This window comes from Lipotes vexillifer, unplaced genomic scaffold (assembly GCF_000442215.2).
Source record: "Lipotes vexillifer unplaced genomic scaffold, Lipotes_vexillifer_v1.1 scaffold1063, whole genome shotgun sequence".
In the NCBI taxonomy this organism is placed as follows: domain Eukaryota; kingdom Metazoa; phylum Chordata; class Mammalia; order Artiodactyla; family Lipotidae; genus Lipotes; species Lipotes vexillifer.
This window is the reverse complement of record NW_006799734.1, coordinates 3216569-3237380: the sequence shown is the minus strand read 5'-3', so window position 1 is coordinate 3237380 and position 20812 is coordinate 3216569. Positions and strand designations below refer to the sequence as shown.

At 55.6% G+C, this 20812-nt stretch overlaps 1 protein-coding gene across 1 annotated transcript in view; it reads left to right on the top strand.

Moving 5' to 3' along the window:
- The window catches only part of AHRR (aryl hydrocarbon receptor repressor), a 71406-nt gene that overhangs the window by 29822 nt on the left and 20772 nt on the right, over positions 1-20812 (top strand). The window contains 1 exon segment of the mRNA XM_007471928.1: positions 3186-3277. Coding sequence (XP_007471990.1) covers positions 3186-3277 — 92 coding nt within the window.

Genomic DNA, 20812 nt, shown 5'->3' with positions numbered 1-20812 from the left:
GGGGTGGGGCTGAAGGGCCGCGGGTGCCGCCGGGGTCCCGTCTCGTGGCTTGGCCCCCTTTCTGGGGACAGCGGCTCACCAGGCGCACGAGGCCCTTCGACGTGACAGGCCTCTCCGCCCCTGGCTGGACCGCAGGGGACGCCTCGAGCTCCGGGCCCCGGGGCACTGCTCCCACACCCCGTCCCCAAACGTCCCTCCTCGCGGGGCCTAGGGGGCCACAGCGACTCCTTCTCTGCACGCGTTCACCAACTCCCCGTGGACCCCCGCCCCACACACCTGCTCCCTGCCGCCGTTTCTCCGCGGCCTGTTGCCAGGGGCGACCAGGAGCAGGCGGGGCGGGGCGGGGCGTGGCGGCGGGCTCGCCCCTCGTCCCGAAGGAGACCGGGCGGAGGGGGCGCCGGCGATGGGGCGGGCGGGGCCCGCCGGCGGAGGCCCCTGCCCAGAGCCCTGCCTCCCCTCCAGGGCCCCGCTCAGGCCCGCGGGTGAGACGTGTGGTGGCAGGGAGAGGAGAGAAGGAGGGTGCCGCTGGGCCGCGTAGCAGAGCCAGGTGACGGCGGCGCTGCCGCCCCGCCCCGGGGCTCTTCCCCCAGCTGCTCCCTGTGCCGGCGCCGCGGGCGCTCCCCCTCCGGACCGCCCCCCACCCGGAAGAGGGCTGCCCCCCGCCGCCTGCGGGCCTGGCCGTGGCCCCCGCCCGCACTGCAGTTTGCGGCCCTGAGTCAACTTCCGGGCGCTCCTGACCTGGGGCCCGGGGCTGTCGGCTCAGATGAGTTTTCGGGAAGGCGCCCCCCACCCTGGCTGGGCCTCCGGGACAGCCTCGGAATCACATTCGGTTTCTTCTAGTCTCACCACAGGCCTGGGGGTGGGGCGCGCTGGCGGCCCTGCTCGCACGCGAGGCCCTGGCCGGGGTCCAGGCGGCTGTCACCGCGGCGCTGACGCCCCATCGCGTGACAGGAGCCCGAGGAGGCCCCGCCGGGCGTGCCCCGCGGAATGTGGCTGCGGAGGAGGGAAGTGCGGGTGCCCGGCGGGGGCGCACGCGAGGCTGCGGAGCCGCGTGGGGGGAGGGGAGGGAGGCTAGGAGGGGACCCCCGCCGCGGCCGCGCCTGTGGGCGACGGAGCGCATCCGTCTGTGCGCCGCCGAGTGGGGCTGGGTCCCGGCGGGGGTCGGCGAACCGCGTCCGCCGCGGTGACGTCACCGCCTGGGGCTCCCCAGCCTCGGCCGTGGGCGGCAGCACCGCCGGCTCGGCGTCCGCAGGCCCGGCGAGCAGGGAAGCCCCGTCCCAGCGTCCCCTTCCCCTCAGCCCAGCGCGCTCGGGGGCGGGGAGCTGGCTGGAGCCGGGACGGCCCCTGCAGCGGCGTGTGTGGCGGGCAGGCCTTGCGGTCTGGGCTGTGGCAGTCCCCCTGGGCGCACCGAGGCGGTGTCCTGCCCCCCAGCCCCGCCGCTGTGACCCCACGTCCGCCCAGGCCCGCCTGGGCCCTGCCCACCCGGCCGGGAGACGTGGCCTTGTGCTGCCAGGGGGCTGCGGGGAGGGGTGGGGTGGGAGTGGGACCCGGGCCCCCGCCGGTCGGCGTTTCCCTCCTTTAGCTTTCTCAGCCCCTGAGAGCAGAGCACGGGGTCTGTGTGACCCTCTGTCAGAGGCTCGGGGCATTCTGACGCCAGGAGGCTCCCGCGCGGACATGGCGCCTCTCGGTGGGCTCCTCCTGGGTCCGACTAATCCGAGCTCTATGAGTTTCACGCATTCACCTCTCAGCTTTCTGAGCAGAGTGGAGCACAAGATGGACTAAACGTTAGTTAACGCCTCCGGCTTCTCTGCTCAGAGCTGTCTCACTGCCTAGAGAACCAGCAGCCTGGAGGGGAGCTTGGCTGCTGGCGGGTTTCGGTTGGGAAGGGAGGCCTGGGCGTCTGGGCACACACGGCGGCGTCTGCACCTCTGCCCAGGCATCCCGGTGTGCCTGTCGTGTTTCCCAGAACACACCTGCTTTCCCTCGAGGAAATGCGTCCGTTTCTTGTTCTATCTAGTGCAGGTGAGGAAGGCGATGAAGCGAAGCTTCTGAGAGAGGGAGGGACGGAGAGGCCGGCGGAGACTGAAGGCCATGGCAGGGCCACCGTCCAGGGATCTCTCTGAGGGCCTCTGCATCGTGCACTTTCCCCTGTGGATGCCCTGAGCCTGGCGTCAGGGCTGTAAATGAAGGGCCACCTTGGCCACTGCCTGTGTGTGTGTATGTGTGTGAGGGGTCTCGGTCCACAGTGGTCCTGGCCCAACCTGGAGAGCACGTCGGGGGCCTGCCGTCCCGGGGCCTGGGACCCTGCATTTCTGACCAGCGCCTGGGGGAGTGGATGCGCCCTGGAGGGAAAGTTCAGCACAGCTTGCTGGTTTTGAAAGAGAAGTGCTGGAGAGTCCCATGCTGTGGTTATATTTTAGCCCAAAACCAGACGAGGCGGGGACCGCCTGCAGGGCCCTTGGTGGCATTGACATTTCCCCTGAATGAGGGAAACGGTAGGCACAGCCCTCCCGGCCTCCACAGAGGCATCAGCGCCAGGCCCACTCCTGGCCGGGACCCCCTTTAATGCCTGTGCCCTCAGCAGCCCCCAGCGGCCCCCATAATTCCCAGGTGCCGATGATGCTGAGCACGGAGTTGCCCAGGGGCTGGGATGTGGATGACGTCTGTCTGACCTGCACATCTGTCTGTCTGAGCTTTTCACCCCAAGGGGACGTGAGGCCGGGGGGGGTGTTGGGAGAGGCAGCGTGAGCCTGCAGGGGACGCCCGCCCGCCGGGGGCATTGGCTGCTCCGCTCTGGGTGAGGGGCACGTGGGGGGTCCCGGCCGGTGATTGGTTACCCAGATCAGTGGTGTCCAGTTTGGGGACGTGCCCACGCTTGGGTCTTGAGAGGGGAGCTTTGGGGACCCCCGGGGGGTCCCTGAGGTGGGGAGGGGCGTTAAGGGGTTTGCAGGAGGGGAGGGGGAGTGCAGTTTCTGGGGAGCAGAGTGGGGCGGGGTCCTCAGGTGCGGCCTAGCCGTGAAGTCCTGGCCCCCCGAATGTCACCCGGCTCCCACCCAGCTGCCCCGCCCGCCGCCCTGGGTGTCTTCTGGGCAGCAAGGAGACTACAGGTCAGCGTGCCTGTGGAGAGTGGGTGGAAGTTGGAGAGACGTCAGGGAACCGTCACTAACTGTGCTCTCCTCTGACAGCCCTGCAGCAGCCGGCGGCCGGTGCCCCCTCACCAGAAGACAGGGATCCGTGTGGAGGGTCTGCCGTGCTGGAGGGAAGGCTGCTGCTGGAGGTGAGCCCTCGCCCGTGTCACGTGCGGCCGTGTCCCCGTGGGCCTCGGTTGTGACCGCTTACAGCCACTGGGAAGTTAAGCCTCAGGAAGGGTTGCAGGGTGTGGCCCCAGGTACCCCTGGGGGCAGCACAGGCAGTGACCTGAGGCCCATGAGCTTCAAATCTGAAAATCGTTTTCTGTTCTGCATTTTCTGGTTTTACTTGTCAACAGGAGAACCTAATGAAAAATTGAGCGGGCTTTTTACCCCTCAAAGTGAGCACAGAAGACTGTGCGTTGTGCGTCCCAGGTCTAGCGGGCGAGCCAGCTGCCCTGTTGTCGGTACTACACGCTGGGCGTCACACCCGGGCTGGGCTTCTCAACTGAGACAGACCCAGCCGGCTGGTTCTGAACTGCTTTTCCTGACCCTGTTGCTCGTGGGTCAGTTTCTTAAACGAGAAAAGAGGAGGTGGAGCTTCCTGGGTTGGATCAAATCACAGAGCGAGGGTGCCGCGGCCTCCGCTAGAGAGACTCGGGCCCTGGTCTGCCCCTCCTCCAAGGGGCTGGGGGGATGCAGGCCGTCCCTCCACAGGACAGTGTGGGTGCCAGGGGAGAGGAGCCCATGGCAGGCTGCCCCTCAACCGGCCGCCGAGGTGACCCTGGAGCCGTGCTTCCCTGGCCGTGCCCACGTGTCTCCCTGCCTGTCCACCTCGGGCCCTAGAGCCCCACTGGGTGGGCAGCTCTGCCGCCACGGAAAGCCAGCGGCGTCCTCGATGCCCTCCGCACCCCGACGTTCGGTGCATCTGTTAGGTTGGCCCGATGAGGGGCAGACGTGGCTCAGGATGGGTGCCACTTACACTGGGAGACGTTCCGCCGGGCAGGAGCCCATCGGCTTCCTCCAGGCGCTGCTCTGCAGCCCAGGCTGCTCCGTCAGCCGAGCCCCTCCTGCACCTGTCGCTCTGGGCTCAGCGCCCTCGCCAGCACGACGGGACTGATCACAGCGGTCAGCTCCCATTCACATCCCGGCCCCCCCGGGGCCAGCGCCTCTCACAGGGGACACATTGCGCTCCGCCCACGGAGACACACGGCTGAGCACGGCAGCGGCCGCAGCACCCCACTTCCCCCGTGGCCCCGACAGCGCCTCCCGCCCAGCACCCGCCGCGAGGAAGGGAGCCCACAAGACGCCCTTTCTGTCCCACCTCAGCCAGGCCCCTCGGAGGCGGGCAGCCTCTCTGCACGCTACTCCAGCTTTTTACTAGAGACATCAAACGCCGACCAGGAAGGGAGGACGGACTGACGGGTGGCGGGGCTGGTGGCCGGGCTCCAGCTGTGGTCAGCAGTGGCCAACCGGTTCCTCCAGTTCAGCCCATGTCTCCTCGGACCCCCCTCGCCCTGGTGCCCCTCCTCACGCTGCACCTTCTCATCGTGCGGTCACTGCGTCCAGCCCTCTGCTCTCGCATCTGCCCGGCCATGGCGCCCCCTCCGGCCCCGCCCCACGGCTCCCCAAGCTCTCGGCCCCTGCTGAGGGGTCTGGATGTGCTTTGAGGATCTATGAGCTTAGGGACCTTTTGCTTTCTAAAGAGATAAGAACAGGCAAGGACTGACGTTCTTGCAGGCAGCGGGGTTCACGTTTGAGTCTCCTGTGTGAGGAGCCCGGGACCTCCCACCCCTGGAGCCCGTGGGGAGCAGAGTGTGGGCCTAAGAGCAGCGCGCTTTTGGAGACGTCGTGCTTTCGGGAGAGGAGGTGTTCCCGTATTCATTATTCATCAGGTTTTCAGGGAGCAAATCTGAAATATTGTTATTTTTCCTTTGCAACTGTTTTTTTTTCTGTCAGTGCTAGTGATCATGGAGCTGAAAAATGTCCTGCCAGTTTGAATTTTATTCTTGGCAAAAGATAGCTGGCATTGCTCTTTTTCTTATTCATGTTCAAAATTAAAATGACATCTTAGCCATAAAATCTTTTTTAAACTTTTGTTCTGAGCTATAAATACAGAAGCCAATGCGCACAGCCCGGTCTCCCGGTTAGTGCTCAGGGCACTGTCCTCACCTCTGTGCCCAGCGCCACACTCTTCCTGCTTCTCCAGGGCGTGCAGAGCTGCGGCACCGAAGGCTCTCTTGCCTTCGGGGTGGGGGGCGTGGGGCGGGCCGGGGGCACCTCGGGCCTTTCTGCTCGTGGGTGTGCCTCGAAGCCTGGCCTACTGAGTCTTCTCTGGGGCCTCAGGACGTGGACGGCCGCCCTGCGTCCTGGCTGAGGCTGAAGCCCAAGATGTGATGACCAGGCCTGATCCCAGGTCCCCACAAGCTCCCGGGGGCCTGGGGCCAGGGGATGCAGTGCGTCCTGTGTCTGGCCTGGGGAAGTCTGGGGAGCTACCTGCCGGGTGGACTTTCTCAAGAAGAGGTCCTGTGGCTGAGGGGTCTGGGTCTGCTGCCCATCTGCTCTGGGCACCACAACCTGCCCTGGTGCACACCCTGCCCACTGGGCTCCCTGGCCAGGCCAGAAGGGTGCCCAACCGCCTGCTCCATTTTGGAGAATGAGGTCCAGCAGTTCCTGAAGTGGCCACCTTCATATCCAACGTTCTCTGTAGCCACAGGATGTTTCTGGAAGCTCCCTTTGATTGGAATCAGGGTTGGTTATATGACGAGGGCCCTTCACAGCACTGCCAGAGCAGTGATTCTCAAACTTTGGGATTAGAGACTAATTTTCAAGTTAAAAATATTCCCAAACAGGGCAAAATAAGCAGACCAAGCAATAATCCTAGGTTTTATTTCCAATCTCCAGTCTCTTGAAGATAAACTGTCATCGATTCCTATAAGATTTCGAGCTGACACAGACATTAAGAGTGACTGTGGTCTAACATCTGTGATTTTAACATGAAACAACCAAGAATTAGAGCCGTTAGGCGCTTGTCCAGGGTCCCCGTTGGGGTGGGACTGGACGCCCAGTCTCTTGGTCCATGTTTGGAGGCTCCCTCGGGGAAGCCAGGACCCAGCAGAGCTGCCGCCAGTAAGCACCTTGGTACAGGCACTGGGAGGGGTGGAGGAGGCGTGGGAGTGGGGGATGAGGGCAGATGTGGTTCTGGAAGCACCGACCTTGGGTGTGTAGTCAGTGCCACGCCCGGGGCTCATCCTCCATCCAAGCTGGGCTGCAGGGCCGTCTAGTTCAGTGGGGACGGGACAACGTGCCCGCAGGAGCCATGAGTTCAGGCCTGTCCGGCTGGAAGACACTCTGATCACTTGACCCTGGCTGGAGTTAGGGTATCCTGTGCTGCACGGGACATTTCCTGATTGAGTTCTTTTGGGGAATATAGGGTGAGCAACACTGAGCAATTCCTCCACCCCCAGGTTTCCCTCCTGCTGTCCCTTTGCAGTCACACCCGCCCCCAGGCTCCGCTGCTACGTCCTCCACCTGAGTGTCCATTACCCATGTTGTGGGCGTCTCAGAGCGCTTGCCCACCCAACTGCTGAGGCCATCGGGGTTGTTTCCAGGATGTGCTGACTATGAGTAAAGCTGTGATAAACTTTCACACACAGGTTTTTCTCTGAACATAGGTTTTCCTTTTGTTTGGATGATACCTACATATGTGTGTGCTTAAGTTTGTAAGAAATTGCCACTCTGCTTTCCAAGGTAGCTGTGCTGATGCGTCCCTGCCAGCAGGGAACGGGAGTTCTAGCTGCTGCAAGTCCCTGGTTTGCACAGTATTACAAAGCAGTTTTAATAGCTGGACTCTCACTATGGTTTTAGTTTGCATTTCCCTCATGACGAATGATTCTGAGCATCTTTTCATGTGTCTTTTTGCCATCCATAGATCCTCCTTGTAAACTGTCTGTTCAGGTCTTCGTCCACTAAAAAAAAAAGAAAAAAGAAAGAAAAAAAAAATCAGGTTGTTTGCTTTCTTACTGTTGAGTTTAGAGCTCATATAAATGTTCTGGACAAGTGTCCTCATTGTATGTAGGTTCTGTTGTATGTAGGTTCTGTAGTAATTGCTCCCAACCTGGCTTGTCTTTTCATTCTCTTGACAAGGCCTTGCAGAGAGTGAAAGTATTTAACTTTGACAAAGTCCAATCTATCCATTTTTTTTAATAAGTCATGATTTTGATGTCACATGCAACAACTCTTTACCTACTCTAAGGTTACAAAGATTTTTCTTTTATGTTTGAGTCCAGTGTTTTATACTCTTACATTCAGTTTTAAGTTTTACACTGAAGTCTGTGATCCATTTTTAGTTAACTTGGTGTAAGGTGGGAGGCATAGGTCAAGAGTTTTTTTTTTTGCATATGAAGTCCAGTTCTTTCAGAACCATCCATTTGAAAATTGATCCTTTCTCCGCTGAATTGCCTTTACACCTTTGTAAAAAATCAGTTGGCCACATTTTTGTGTCTGTTTCTGGACTCTCTGTCCTGGTGCATAGATTGTGTGTCTGACCTTTCACAAATAAGTCACTCACTGTCTTAATTAATATAGCTTTATGGGCTTCCCTGGTGGCGCAGTGGTTGAGAGGCCGCCTGCCGATGCAGGGGACACGGGTTCGTGCCCCGGTCCGGGAAGATCCCACGTGCCGCGGAGCGGCTGGGCCCGTGAGCCATGGCCGCTGAGCCTGCGCGTCCGGAGCCTGTGCTCCGCAACGGGAGAGGCCACGACGGTGAGAGGCCCGCATACCGCAAAAAATAAATAAATTAATTAAATTAAATTAAAAAATATATATATAGCTTTATAATAAGTCCTAAAATCAGACAGTGTGAATTGGCCCCTGTTTTTTGTTGTCCTTTTTGAGAATTGTTTTTAGCTATTCTGGTTTCTCTGTCTTTCCACATAAATTTTATTTCATTTTTTTGAGAGTTCAAGTATTATTTCTTTAATTTTTATATTTATTTTTTAATTAATTTTTATTGGAGTATAGTTGCTTTACAATGTTGTGTTAGTTTCTGCTGTACAGCAAAGTGAATCAGCTATACGTATACATATATCCACTCTTTTAAAGATTTCCTTCCCATTTAGGTCACCACAGATTATTGAGTAGAGTTCCCTGTGCTATACAGTAGGTTCTCATTAGTTATCTATTCTATACATAGTAGTGTATGTATGTCAATCCTAATCTCCCAATTCTCCACATAAATTTTATTTATTTTATTTTATTATTATTTTTTTAATTAATTACTTTTGGCTGCATTGGGTCTGTTGCTGCATGCACGCTTTCTCTAGTTGTGGCGAGCAGGGGCTACTCTCTGTTGCGGTGCGCGGGCTTCTCATTGTGATGGCTTCTCTTGTTGTGGAGCACAGGCTCTAGGCACACGGGCTTCAGTAGTTGTGGCATGCAGGCTCAGTAGTTGTGGCTCACGGGCTCTAGAGCACAGGCTCAGTAGTTGTGGTGCATGGGCTTAGTTGCTCCGCGGCATGTGGGATCTTCCTGGACCAGGGCTCGAACCCATGTCCCCTGCATTGGCAGGTGGATTCTTAACCACTGCGCCACCAGGGAAGCCCTATTTTATTTTTTTAAATATTTACTTAATTTAATTTTTTTGGCTGCTCTGGGTCTTAGTTGCGGCACTCGGGATCTTCGTTGCCACGTGCGGGATCTTCATTGTGGCATGCGAACTCTTAGTTGTAGCATGTGGGATCTAGTTCCCTGACCAGGGATCAAACCTGGGCCCCCTGCATTGGGAGCACGGAGTCTTAGTCACTGGACCACCAGGGAAGTCCCTCCACATAAATTTTAGCATTAGCTTGTTGACAGCTATAGAAATTCTGGCTGGAATTTTGACTGGGATTGTGTTATAGCAGCAGATCAGTCTGGGGAGAATTGACAGCCTGACAGCACTACTCTCCCAATTCATGAACAGTGTCTCCCATTAATTTAGGTCTTTTATTACTTTCATCAGCATTTTATAGCTTTCAGCCTAAGGAGCCTGTGTATATTGTTAGGTTTATACCTTAGTATTTTCTATTAATATTTGTATTGCTATTGTACGTGGAGCTGTTGTTTAATTTCTATTTTCATTACTAGTATACAGAAATACAATTTATTTTTCTAGGTTGACTTTTTGTCTGTGACCCTTCTGAATTCATCAGTAATTCTTGGAGCTTTTCTGTAGATTCTGTGGGAATTTTTACATAGATCATCATGTTTTCTGAGAACAGAGGCAGCCTTTATCTGCTTTTCAAGCTCCATGCTTTATTTTTCCTGCCTTATTGCACTCCTAGGCCTTCCAGTGCAACATAGAGTAGATGAGGTGAGAGCGAACACCTCTGCCTTTCCCTAACCTTAGGGAGAAAAGTTCAGTCTTTTGCTTGTTTTGCTTTTTCTAGATGCCTTATATCAGATTAAGAAATTTCCCTCTATTCCTTGTTTTCTGAGAGTTCTTCTTATGAATGGATTAGTTTGGTCAGATGCTTTTTCTGCGTCTATTGAGCTGATCATGATTTTTCTTCCTGAGTCTGTTAATCTTGTGAATTACATTAATCGATTTTCAAATGCTGACCCAACCTTGCATGCCCAGGATAGATCTTATTTATATATTGCTGGATTAAATTTGATAATATTTGTGGGGATTTTTGTGTTTCTGTTCATGAGAAACACTTTTGTTTTTTTCTTGTCTGGTTGTGGTGTCATGCCAGTGGAGGCTTCATAAAACTATCTGAGCGTGTTCCCCTCTCTTTTCTTTTCTGAAAGGGATTGTGTAGAAATGGCATTATTTCCTCCTGAAATGCTTATTAGAATTCACCAGAGAAAACAACTGGTCTGGGAGTTTTCTTTAGAAGTTTAATAATTCAAATCATAGTTTTAATCATAGGAGATTAAACTATGAATTCAGTTTTTGTTTCTTTATTTTTGTGGTACGCAGGCCTCTCCCTGTTGTGGCCTCTCCCTTTGCGGAGCACAGGCTCTGGACGCGCAGGCCCAGTGGCCCGTGCGCGGCACGTGGGATCTTCCCGGACGGGGACACGAACCCGTGTCCCCCGCATCGGCAGGCGGACTCTCAACCACTGCGCCACCAGGGAAGCCCATGAATCCAGTTTTGTTCATTGATAAAGGACTGTTCAGGTCATCTATTCTAGTGTGAACTTTAGTAGTTTGTATCGTTCAAAGAGTTGGTCTATTTCATCTATGTTATTGATTTTATGGGTACAAAATTGTCCATGGTTTTCCCAAGTTGCCCTTTTGCTTTTTTTTTTTTTTAACCTCTTTCTTCTTTTATTATTTCGGTGTGATTTCAGACTTACGAAACAGTTGACGGAGCAGTACAAAGAATTTTTCAGATTCCCAGACGTTTCCGTGTTAGCACTTGCCCTCTCTCCACACTCATTTTCTCTTCTGACCCGATTTAGGGTGCGTGGCAGGCGTGATGCCCTTTACTCCTAGAGGCCTCGGTGCATTTGCTAAACCGGGATGCCCCCCACGGCCTGGGCACAGATGCCGGACCAAGGCCTCTGAGGCCGTGTTGTGACTGTGTCCATAGCTGACTCAGCTCCCACACGGTCCCAGTGCCCCGTTTGTGCCAACAGGAAACCCGTCACATGTTTAGCTGCCCTGCCTCTCTCACCTCCTTTAATCTAGAACATTCCTTGGCCTGCCCTGGGGTTCTGGGACACTGACTTCCCAAGGAGCAGTGGCCTGTCGTCTTGCAGAGAACCCCTCAGTCTGGGTGTGACTGGTCTTCCGAGAGTGTGACGTTCCGGGGGTCCTTTCTTATCTTTGTTGATTTCACTTACTATCCTTTCGTGAGAATGTGAAACACAAACTTGGTTCCAAAAGTCATAAGCAGAAGGAAAAGTCAGAGGAGGGCCCCCGCCGTCCCGCCCGCCCCAGGGTGGTGAGCTCTTTCCTCTATCTCTCCAGCTCACATGTACCCAGCAGGGGCCGCTAGCTCGCAGGCAGCCCCTCAGGGCCCCGCCGGGCCCACCACCCGCCCACTCCCACACAGGGCTGTAGGGTAGGCCGGGAGGCCGCCCCCTCCCCCTACAAGGCCCCTGGGGCACCTGGGCCCAGTCTTCTCCCATTGCCCCCTCCCCTCCGCAGAATGTGGCTTCCCAGGCCCCGCAGTCCAGCACCATGGGCTCCATGTTGCCTTCTTAATGTCTCTGGGTTCTGTGACTATGTCTCCTTTCTCATTTCATTGGTAATTTGCATCTTCTCTTATTTTTTCTTAGTCAGTTGGGCTAGAGATGTATTCATTTTATTGATTTTTTTCAAAGACACAGCTGTTGGTTTCATTGGTTGTTGCTATGGACCAAATACTTGTATCCCCCACAAATTAATATAATTCAAATTCATACTAGATTGGAGACCTAACCCCCAGTGCAATGGTGTTTGGTGGTGGGGTCTTTGGGAGGCGATTTGGTCATGAGGGTGGAGCCCTCATGAATGGGATCTGTGTTCTTACAAAACAGACCCCAGAGAGTCCCCCGCCCCTTCTACCACGTGGGAGACGGCTATCTGTGAGCCAGGAAGGGGCCCCCACCGGATTGCTGTCCTTGGGTGAGGTGTTATATAAACATCAGTCACATCAAGTTGGTTGATAACGTTGATGGCTTTTACATCCTTGTTGAGTTTCTGTCTAGTCTTAACCTGAAAGACATCTTCTAGTATAACTGTGGAATTTTGTATTTCTCCTTTAAGTTCTGCCAGTTTTTGCTCTATGTGTTTTGGAGTTCTGTCATATATCGCAAACGCACTTAGGATTACTATGTTTTCTTCATGAACTGACCTTTCTGTCATTATCATTATATAAGATGCCTCTTTATTCCCGGTAATTGTCCTTGCTCTGAAGTCGGCTGTCTAATGCTAACATCGCCACCCCAGCTTCCTTTTAGTTAATGTTTCCTCGGCATGTCTTGCTTCATCTTTTTACTTTTAGTCCATTTGTATTATTATATTTAATGTGTATCTTTCTTTTGTTGGCAGTACATATTTGGACCTTTTTTGTTTTTTGTTTTTCTAAGTCCAGTCTGACAGTATCTTTTTTTTTTTAATTGGTGTGTGAGGCCATTTATATTAGGGTAATCATTGATATTATTGGATTTCATCTACCATTTCATAATTTTTCTATTTTTTGTTTCCATCTTTTCTGCCTTCTTTTTGATTTTAGTAATATTTATTAGTATTCCATTTCAGTATCTCTGTTGATTTTTGTTTTGTTTTTGTTTTTGTTTTTTTTGTTTTGCGGTACGCGGGCCTCTCATTGTTGTGGCCTCTCCCGTTGCAGAGCACAGGCTCCGGACGCGCAGGCTCAGCGGCCATGGCTCACGGGCCCAGCCGCTCCGCGGCATGTGGGATCTTCCCGGACCGGGGCACGAACCCGTGTCCCCTGCATCGGCAGGCGGACTCTCAACCACTGCGCCACCAGGGAAGCCCCTCTGTTGACTTTTGATGCTTAATTTTGATGTGCTTGGGAGTGGGTTTATTAGATTGTCCTGTTTAGCGTTCACTGGGCTTTCTGAATCTATAAACTTATGTCTTTCACCAAATTTGGAAAGTTTTCAGCCATACTCTTCAAATATTTTTATTTCCCCAACCTCTTTCTCTTTTATTTCAGAAACACCACTGGCCCAGGTGTTAGGCCTTTTCACACTGTCCCACAGGTCCTTGAGGCTCTCTTCACTTTTTTCCAATATTTTCTCTCTCAGGCTGGATACTTTCTATTATCTGCCTTTACTGACCCTTTTCTCTGTCACCTCCATTCTGCCATTAAGCCCATCCAGTGAAAATTTAACTTCATATATTTTATTTCTCAGTTCTAAAATTCTCATTTGGTTCTTTTTTTATATAGTGTCTGTTTCTCTTCTGAGACTTTTCATCTTTTTTGTTGTTTTCATTTCAAAGTGCTACCTTTATCTCATGGAGGAGGGTCATATTAGCTGGTTTGCGTCCCTTACCTGATCACTCTGCTGTTTGTGTCAGCTCAGAGGTGGCATCTGCTTCTTGCCTTCCCCCGAGTGTGACTCGAACATTCTGGTGCTGAGCATATGCAGTAACTGGGGTCGGGTGCTCAGCAGAGGAAGGGCCTCCAGTGCTCCCGTCTTGGTTCTCAGAGCCTGTGAATTTGCTACTTTATATGGATAAGGGACCAAGAGTGCAGACGTCCAGGCTCCCCCTGCAGGACGTGAGGCACCGAGGCCGCACAGGCTTGTGGTGGCGGGCCTCCTGTCGGCTGTCCCAAACCGCTCCTCAAATCCAGCGCACACAGGGATCCTGGACCCTCCGGGAAAGAGGCTGATGGAGCAAAACACAGGATCCAGGAGGAAAGTCAGCTTGGAGGAGACAGACGTGCAAAGTGGAGATGACCAGACAGGCAGGCCATACGGCCCTCAAGCCCCTCGGACACGGGACACAGGTAGCTGTAAAAGCGACCACTCAGAGATCTTAAAAGAACTCAGAAATTAAAAGCATGAGAGCAACACCTAGAAATCCGTAGAAGGGTCTGGAGGTTGAGTGCTCCCACGCGTAAGTGAAGAATGAGCCAAGAATAACAGAGGGAAGTCGGGGAAATGGCCAGGCCCCATGGGACCTGCATAACAGGAGCTCCAGAAAGACCACAGGGGAGGAAATCATCAAGGAAGCAACCCAGAAGGTTTCCCAGAGCCCAGGACTGAGTTTCCAGCCTGAAAGGCCCCGCTGGGTGAACAGCACAGAGGATAAGAAGGACCAGGTGTTCGCCTCTGTGAAATTCTGCACCCACGACAGGAGAGTCCGGGCTCGGAGACGCGAAGGTGGAGGCTGGAAGGCCACGAGGAGGTGCCTCAGGGGAGGGGGCTTCCAACCAGGGATCCACATGTACCTGCCTGTCCTTGGAGTGGCGGCGGGGAGTGAGGACGGCCCCGGCGTCCGGGCCCCCCCCCCCAGTTCCCCTTCCTATGCATGGACCAGGCCGTGACCAAGTGGCAGCTGGGGACCTGGAGCCCAAGGCCCCTTCAGAAGGGGTGGGGGGAGAAGGCGGTGGACCAGACACTGTGGGGGGAGGCTCGTTCCCCAGGCCTGCAGTCACTGAGGACAGTGCATTCCCTGCCCGCCCCCTGCCTCCCCCCAGAAGAGTCTGCGAGCACAGACGCCAGGCGGATTCCAGCAGAAGCATGACGCAGCTCAGTCTCCCAGCAGAGCGGAAGCGAGGGCTGCAGTGGCGGCGGGGACACGCGGACGCCTGAAACCTGGGGAAACCCGGGGGCAGCAGCTCTGTAAGCCGTCAGCTGGCAGCTCACGCCACCCCGGCTCCAGGCGGCCGCTCTAGCAGGAAGCCTGGCCGGGGCTCCGGGGCTTTGTGGCTCTCACATCCTGCACGTTTGACACCAGCCCTCGTCTCGCTAGAGTCCAGACATTGAAGCTGCACAGCGTTCTGGTGTCCTTGCAGCTGGGACCCCTCCTCGTACTTTCATTGTCAGCAAGTGGCTCTCTTGCAGCGTGTGTGTGGGGTCCTGTAGTTGGCGAGTCCAGCCCATTTCTTCTTTACTCTTGTTTGGGGGCTGATTTCTGCCCTCGTGTTTTGTATTTTCTGTTGACTGCACTTCCCTTGGTTTCTTTTTCTTCTCTCTAGCTCCCCATTCTGACTGAGCTTTCTCATGCCAGTTGAAGTCACACACTCTGCTTTTGTTCTCGGGGCATCACCTTGAGCGCAGGTCTTTCCAAGCAGTTTTCTCTTTGACCCCCTAGATTTAGCAGGGTTGGCGTCTCCCCAGCAGTCCTGCATCCATCCAGGCCCCCAGACCCCGCACGGACACAGTGACTTTGCCCAGAAGTGGAATCCTGGACGGCACAGATCTGCTCTGTGTTCCTGACTTTTTAAGGCCCCAGTGAGGTTCAGGATGTGGGTCACCCTCCTCGCAGCCCCCAGATGTGCTTCCTGTTCTGAGGGCCTCCCCTCAGTGCTTTCACTGAGGGTCTTGATGTGAAATCTTCCTGCATCTCACCCCGCGCCTTCACGCTTGGATAACAGTTTGGTGGGATATAGAATTTTAGGTTCAAAGTTTTTCCTTCAACCTTCAAAACTCCTGTCCCATTGTTGGCAGCACGGGTGCCGCTGATGGGGTCCGAGGCTGGTTCTCTGCAGCGGCTCCGCTCTGGCTCCCTCCTGAGCTTTCGCGAGCTTGATATTCTTGGCTAATTTTGCTGTAATGTGTCTTTCGTCTTGTTTTGCCTGCTTGGTGCTCCAGGTTCTTTCCATCTGAGGTCTTTCTTCTTTAATGTGGATTTTATTTTCCATCATTGCATCAAGTACTGTTCCTCTCCGTCGCTGGTGCTGTCTCTGGAGCCACCTTTCAGCTATTCCTGGGCACCGTCTCCCATCTACTGTTCTTACTTCTGTGTTCTGTCTGGTCTCCCTTCTCTGCTGTCTTCAGGACTGATCTTCCAGGTTGGTACCCATCACAGCACACCCCTAGATGTTTTCTTTCTTCCTTACATTCTCATACCTAATAAATAGTTCCCCTTGATTTGCTTGTACTATCTCTTCATATTATTTCATTTTGCTAATCTATTTTCTTATCTCCGTAAACATATTTATTTAAATTCATGCTTATCTCATCCTTGGTCTCCTTTCTGTGCTGCGCCACCTGCCAGGCATCTCCCAGGCTGTCTCCTGGTCCCTGTGTGTTCTGTCCCTGAACAGCTGTGTGCTGGGGGCAGGAGGGAGGGTCAGAGGGCAGGGGTTGTGGGGAGGGGCTGGGCCGGTGGGTTTGCCTCCTTGGTGAGGGCTCCCCTTTAGAAAGGGCCACCTCGGAAGGAGCCCTGGCCTGGGGTTTGCATGAGACTGTGGCGGGGGGGGGGGGGGGGGGGCAAACAAGCCTAGTTTTAGGCAAATAAAGTTGGCCTAAAAGACAGTTTAGCCCCAGCTCTTCTGTGCAAACACATCACCATTCCTGAGTCTCTTCTACAGAGAAATCTTGCATCTGCCACTGTATAAATTTCTTCAAGAGCTGGGCTGAAAGGCAGAAATCTTGGACTCCTAGCATGCATCTAAATTTAGGCTTGGACATATTTTCTGGGGCATATTTTGTGTTTAGTTTCCCTTTCATGACGGAAGAGATGAAGAGAAGCATCAATAAAATCAGGGGCCCGTGTTTCCATATTAATATGAACCTGCTGGCCTTGGAGAGTCTCCCAGAGAGGTGGGGGGGGGGGGGGGTGGGGGACAGGGAGGGGTGAGTGCCCGGTGCACCCTTGCCTCCGTCATCCCACCAGGCTGACTGTCCCCGTCGCAGACCATAGAGAGCCTTCCTTCTGCCTGTTCTCTGCTCCCCCGGGGCCCCCGCCCCAGGCTGCAGACCCCAGCTCCTCCTCACTGCGACCCAGGCAGCCCTGCGCGTCCTGGGGTCCCCATGGCCTTTCTGGGGCTCACTCCCGTTTGGATGACGTGGGCTGACTTTGGGGAGGGGACAGAGCCCGTGCTGGCTCGCCCTGCGCCCACACAGAAGCCTCGCATCCGTGCTTAATCTGGATGCCAAAAGAAGTTAAAAGGAGCCGGAGGGGAGGCTCAGACTCATTGGATTGTGTTTGGTTTCTGAGTTCGAGGCTGGAGCAGCACCCTAAGGTTAAAACAATAAAAATCCTCACGGGAGGAGGTGGCCAACGGGCAGATGTGCTGACTCGCCGAGGTGAAGGGGTTTTACCCATTCCCACCTCCAGCCTCGGGCCTGTGATGGTGGCCCACGCAGCCTGGACCCAGTGGCACCCACGGACCCCGCGGAAATGGCATGAGAGCGGCCTTGCGCGTCTGGGAGCCCCACAGACACTCAGCAGGCCACCGACCCATGCCAACCCGTGCTGGCGTGGTTTCTGGAAAAGCCAGCACAATTGCCGGGAACTTCTCAGGAACCACAGGAGTCGCCTGGCGCAGAAAGTGGGGCATGGTAGGAGTCGGCCGGAAGGGCAGAGCAGAGCCGGCAGGGGTGGGAGGGCCGGGTGGCCCAGGAGCAAGGGTCTCGGGGTGGCTGTAAGGGATGGCGGGCCGCACAACCCCCTGGGTCCCCGGCTGTTGAAGAATGGCACTGGCGAGGCTGACGGGCGTATGTCTGGGGATCCGGGGCGGGCAGCCCCAGGATACCCAGCTCGACCGCTCCGGGGAGAATTCCTTGATGTCCACACCCCTGCACCCACACGCTTCCGGGGCCTCCACTGAGCAGGCGGCGGCACGGGCTGCTCTGTCTCCCACTTTGCTCTTGGTACTCAGAGAAATCACACTTTCTCACCTGCCGTTGTGACCGCTGATCCTGTTGTCCCCAAACTCCTTTGATGTGGCTTTTCTTTCAGGGGTTCGACAGACATAGATAAAAGTGTCAGAGGCTTCATGGGAGCTGGCCCGCAGGTGGACGCAGCTGGGAAGGGCAGCCTGCCCCCCACTCCCTGGCGGCCGCCAGCCCGCACCCTGCCTCCTTCCCGCTGGCCCACAGTCCCCGCCAGCCCGACTGTACACCAAGCGGCCGAGGGCAGCACCACGCCCAGGCTGTGTCCCACCGAGGCCCTCAAGGTCGTGCTTTCTGTCCACTCAGCGGTCTCCCTGTGGGTCAGAAGCCCCCAGCTCCTGGCTCCACCCCTGAAGGCAGTTCAGCTGCCTGGGACCTGGCTGGGCATGGCCTCTCCGTGGCTTTTAGACCCCCAGAACTCTCCACTGTGAAACCCCTGACTGTCCACCAGGAGCCCCTGACCGTCCAGGGTCACGGTGCAGGGCTCACTGGTCAGCGATGGCTGTGGTCACTCAGGCTCTGCTCTGCCCCTTGGCTTGTCCAAGGTCACACAGCTGAAAAGGCAGCACTTGGTTGAGGTGCCTTTGGAATAGCTGCATCCCCCCAGGGAAGGAAGAGAGATGTCTGTCTGCGGTGGCCACGTTCTGTGTCCGGGTCTGGACTCCACTCCCACCAGCCACAGGGAGGCTGGGAGGGCCCAGGGCCAAGCTCACCGTCCAGGTACCTCCACCGCCCAGGTGTGTGTGCCACAGCCAAGTCACTCACCTGGAGAGAAGGACCTGGAGGGCCCTGGGCATTGGATGGCCAGAGCAGGGGCCGCGCTAGCACGAGGGTCTAGCTCCCAGGGCCTGGGCGTCCGCACCTGCCTCCACCCTTGCGGTCCTGCCCCTGTCAGCCAACTGCATCTTTCGAGAACTGCTTTCAAGTGCCGTAGCCGCTCCGTGGCAGGAGCCCAAGGCCAAGTTTACTGTTTGTGGGATCTATAAACAGCCAGCGATCCGCTCCCAGCAGGAGCGCCTCGCACGCACTCAGGCCCCACTGCGAGGCCCGGGGAGTGATCTGGCTCCAGCAGGGCCGAGCGGCTGCCCGACACGCCGGGTGCCCCTCACTAGCTCGCGTGACTGGCGGCCCTGGCCTTGCGGTGTTGCTCTGTAACCGTGGCAACGGCTCTCAGGGGAGGGCACAGCTCCCAACTTCCCTTCATTCCAGGGAGGGGCGGTGAGAGGGGCCGTTGGAATTGTTCCTTTTTCCCTCTCCTTTTTCCTCTGCCGTGACCTTGACAAGCAATCTTTGAAGTGCATGCTGGCTATTTTTTCTGCCTGGGCTGGAAGAGATCAGGATATTCGAGGGTTGGCAAAAGGAAGTTCCGCTTTCTCACCCATTTGGCTTTGATCCCTGAAGAGGGGCTGGGGCAGCGGCGGCGGCGGGGGGCAGAGCGAGTGGCAGGCGCTGCAGTGGCAGGTGCAGGTCCTGCGACTGCTAGTAATTGAATGCGGGTGCGGTTGTTTCTCCCCTTAAAGAAGTGCAGCCTTCCGCTTGGGGCCAAATTCTTCTTTCCACTTGGAAAAGTGATCTCATTTTCCATGTACCATGTTTAAAAAAACACAAAAGTCTTGTAGGATTAAAAAGAGAGAGAGAGAAAACAAACAAACGTTTGCGACGCATATTTGAAAGATGGTCCCACATGTGCAAAAGTATTTGGCGTGATGGTTCTGGACCAGAACGTCAGTCTGATATTGAATCCATATGACTCGGCAAACAGCATTTTATGGTCTTTTTTCTTTTTTAAATTTCTGCCTTAGGAGTTAAAATTAAGGTTGTTTTTGGTCGTGACTAATCTCGTAAAATCTTTTTTGAGACAGCATTTTATATACTCAAACCCTGAACATTTCTTTGGTCTTTGGACTATTATTAGTGGGATGTCATGAGTCTGTGCAGCCTCTGAAATGGGAAATGCTGTGCGAGGGCTGGTGGCACAGCCAGCGCCCACCTCGCCCCCTCCCGCTGCCGGGGGGCTGGGGGGGGAACGCACCGAGCCTGCAGCTTGCCCGGGGGAGGGCGCAAGGCCCTCGCGGCCACCACTGCCCGGCCCCAGGAGTTGTCTGGGCTCAGTCACCTGGGCCGCGTGGCCACTGGTGACGTCACCTCTCCCTGGTCAGCGCTGAGCTGAGGCTGTAAGAAGGATGGATGCCGTGTCCTGACAGTCCCAAGGTGGACCCAGCGCCGCCCACCCTGCTTCTGCCCAGACCCCCGGCCTAGGGGCACTGCAGAGCCCCGAGGGAGGGTGTTGGACCGGCAGCCTGCAGGGCCCCCTCCTGGGGCGCTGCGGCCGGCTCCTGATAAGACGCGGGTCTCGGCCATCAGACCCCGCTGGGCATGGGCACGGGGCAGGGAGGGAGGCAGGTGCCCATTGAGATCAAATCCCAGCAGCACAGGAACCCCGGGTTTCCCAGGTGAGGCGCTTGAAGCCAGTGCAGGAGGGCCAGTGAGAACACAGGCACCGTCCTCATTCTGGAAAGGCTCCCAGCTCTGAGCTGGCGGCAGGTCCGCCCCATCACACGCCTCCTTCCTCCCAGGCAGTGTTGCAGGGGGAGAAGGCTGTGGACTTTCCTCCTTGCTTTAGACACCTTCCTTTGCGAAAGTGTGCTCACGTCTTGCTGGAGGCCCTGTTCACAGCAGCATCGTCCTCGGGAGCCAGGAGCTGAAAGCAGCCCAGATGCCCATCAAGCGATGACGGATAAGCAAAGGTGGTCTGTACATGCAACGGAATATTAGTCCGCCTTAAAGAGGAAGGAGATTCTGGCACATTCTTCAACACGGATGCACCGGAGGGTGTGGTGCTAAATAAACAAGCCCGTCACAGAAGGACCAGTCCTACGCGAGTCCACTTAGGAGGTCCCTGGGGGAGGGAGTGGATGGCGGGCCGGGCTGGGGGGGGCAGAGTGTCGGTTTGGGAAGATGTGAAAGTTCTGGAGATGGCGGTGGCGGCCATACAACAACGTGAATGTGCCACAGAATCGTGCACTTGAAAGTGGCTGAGATGGTGAGTTTTCTGTTACGTAGATTTTACCGCAATGTAAGAAAACCTGGCATTACAAAGTGCAGTGTCTCGGTTGGGTCAGTGTCTGGGGGGCACAGGAATCTGAGCCTCAGTGGCCCAGCCTCATCTTAGATTCTGAGACTGACAGGAAATCCTCCAGACCGGTGGAAGTGGCCGCGAAGGTTTTCTGTTTTTAGGTAAAGCATCTCGGAAGAGGCACAGAAACTGTGAGAAGTGTTGTCCAGACTTGCCATCTCCGGGCTGGCACCCGGTCTGGGTGGGAAGGGCTCACAGACGAGGCTCTTCGGGGTCTGCTTCGTGTACTAGTGATTGACCCAAACAGTGGGAGGGA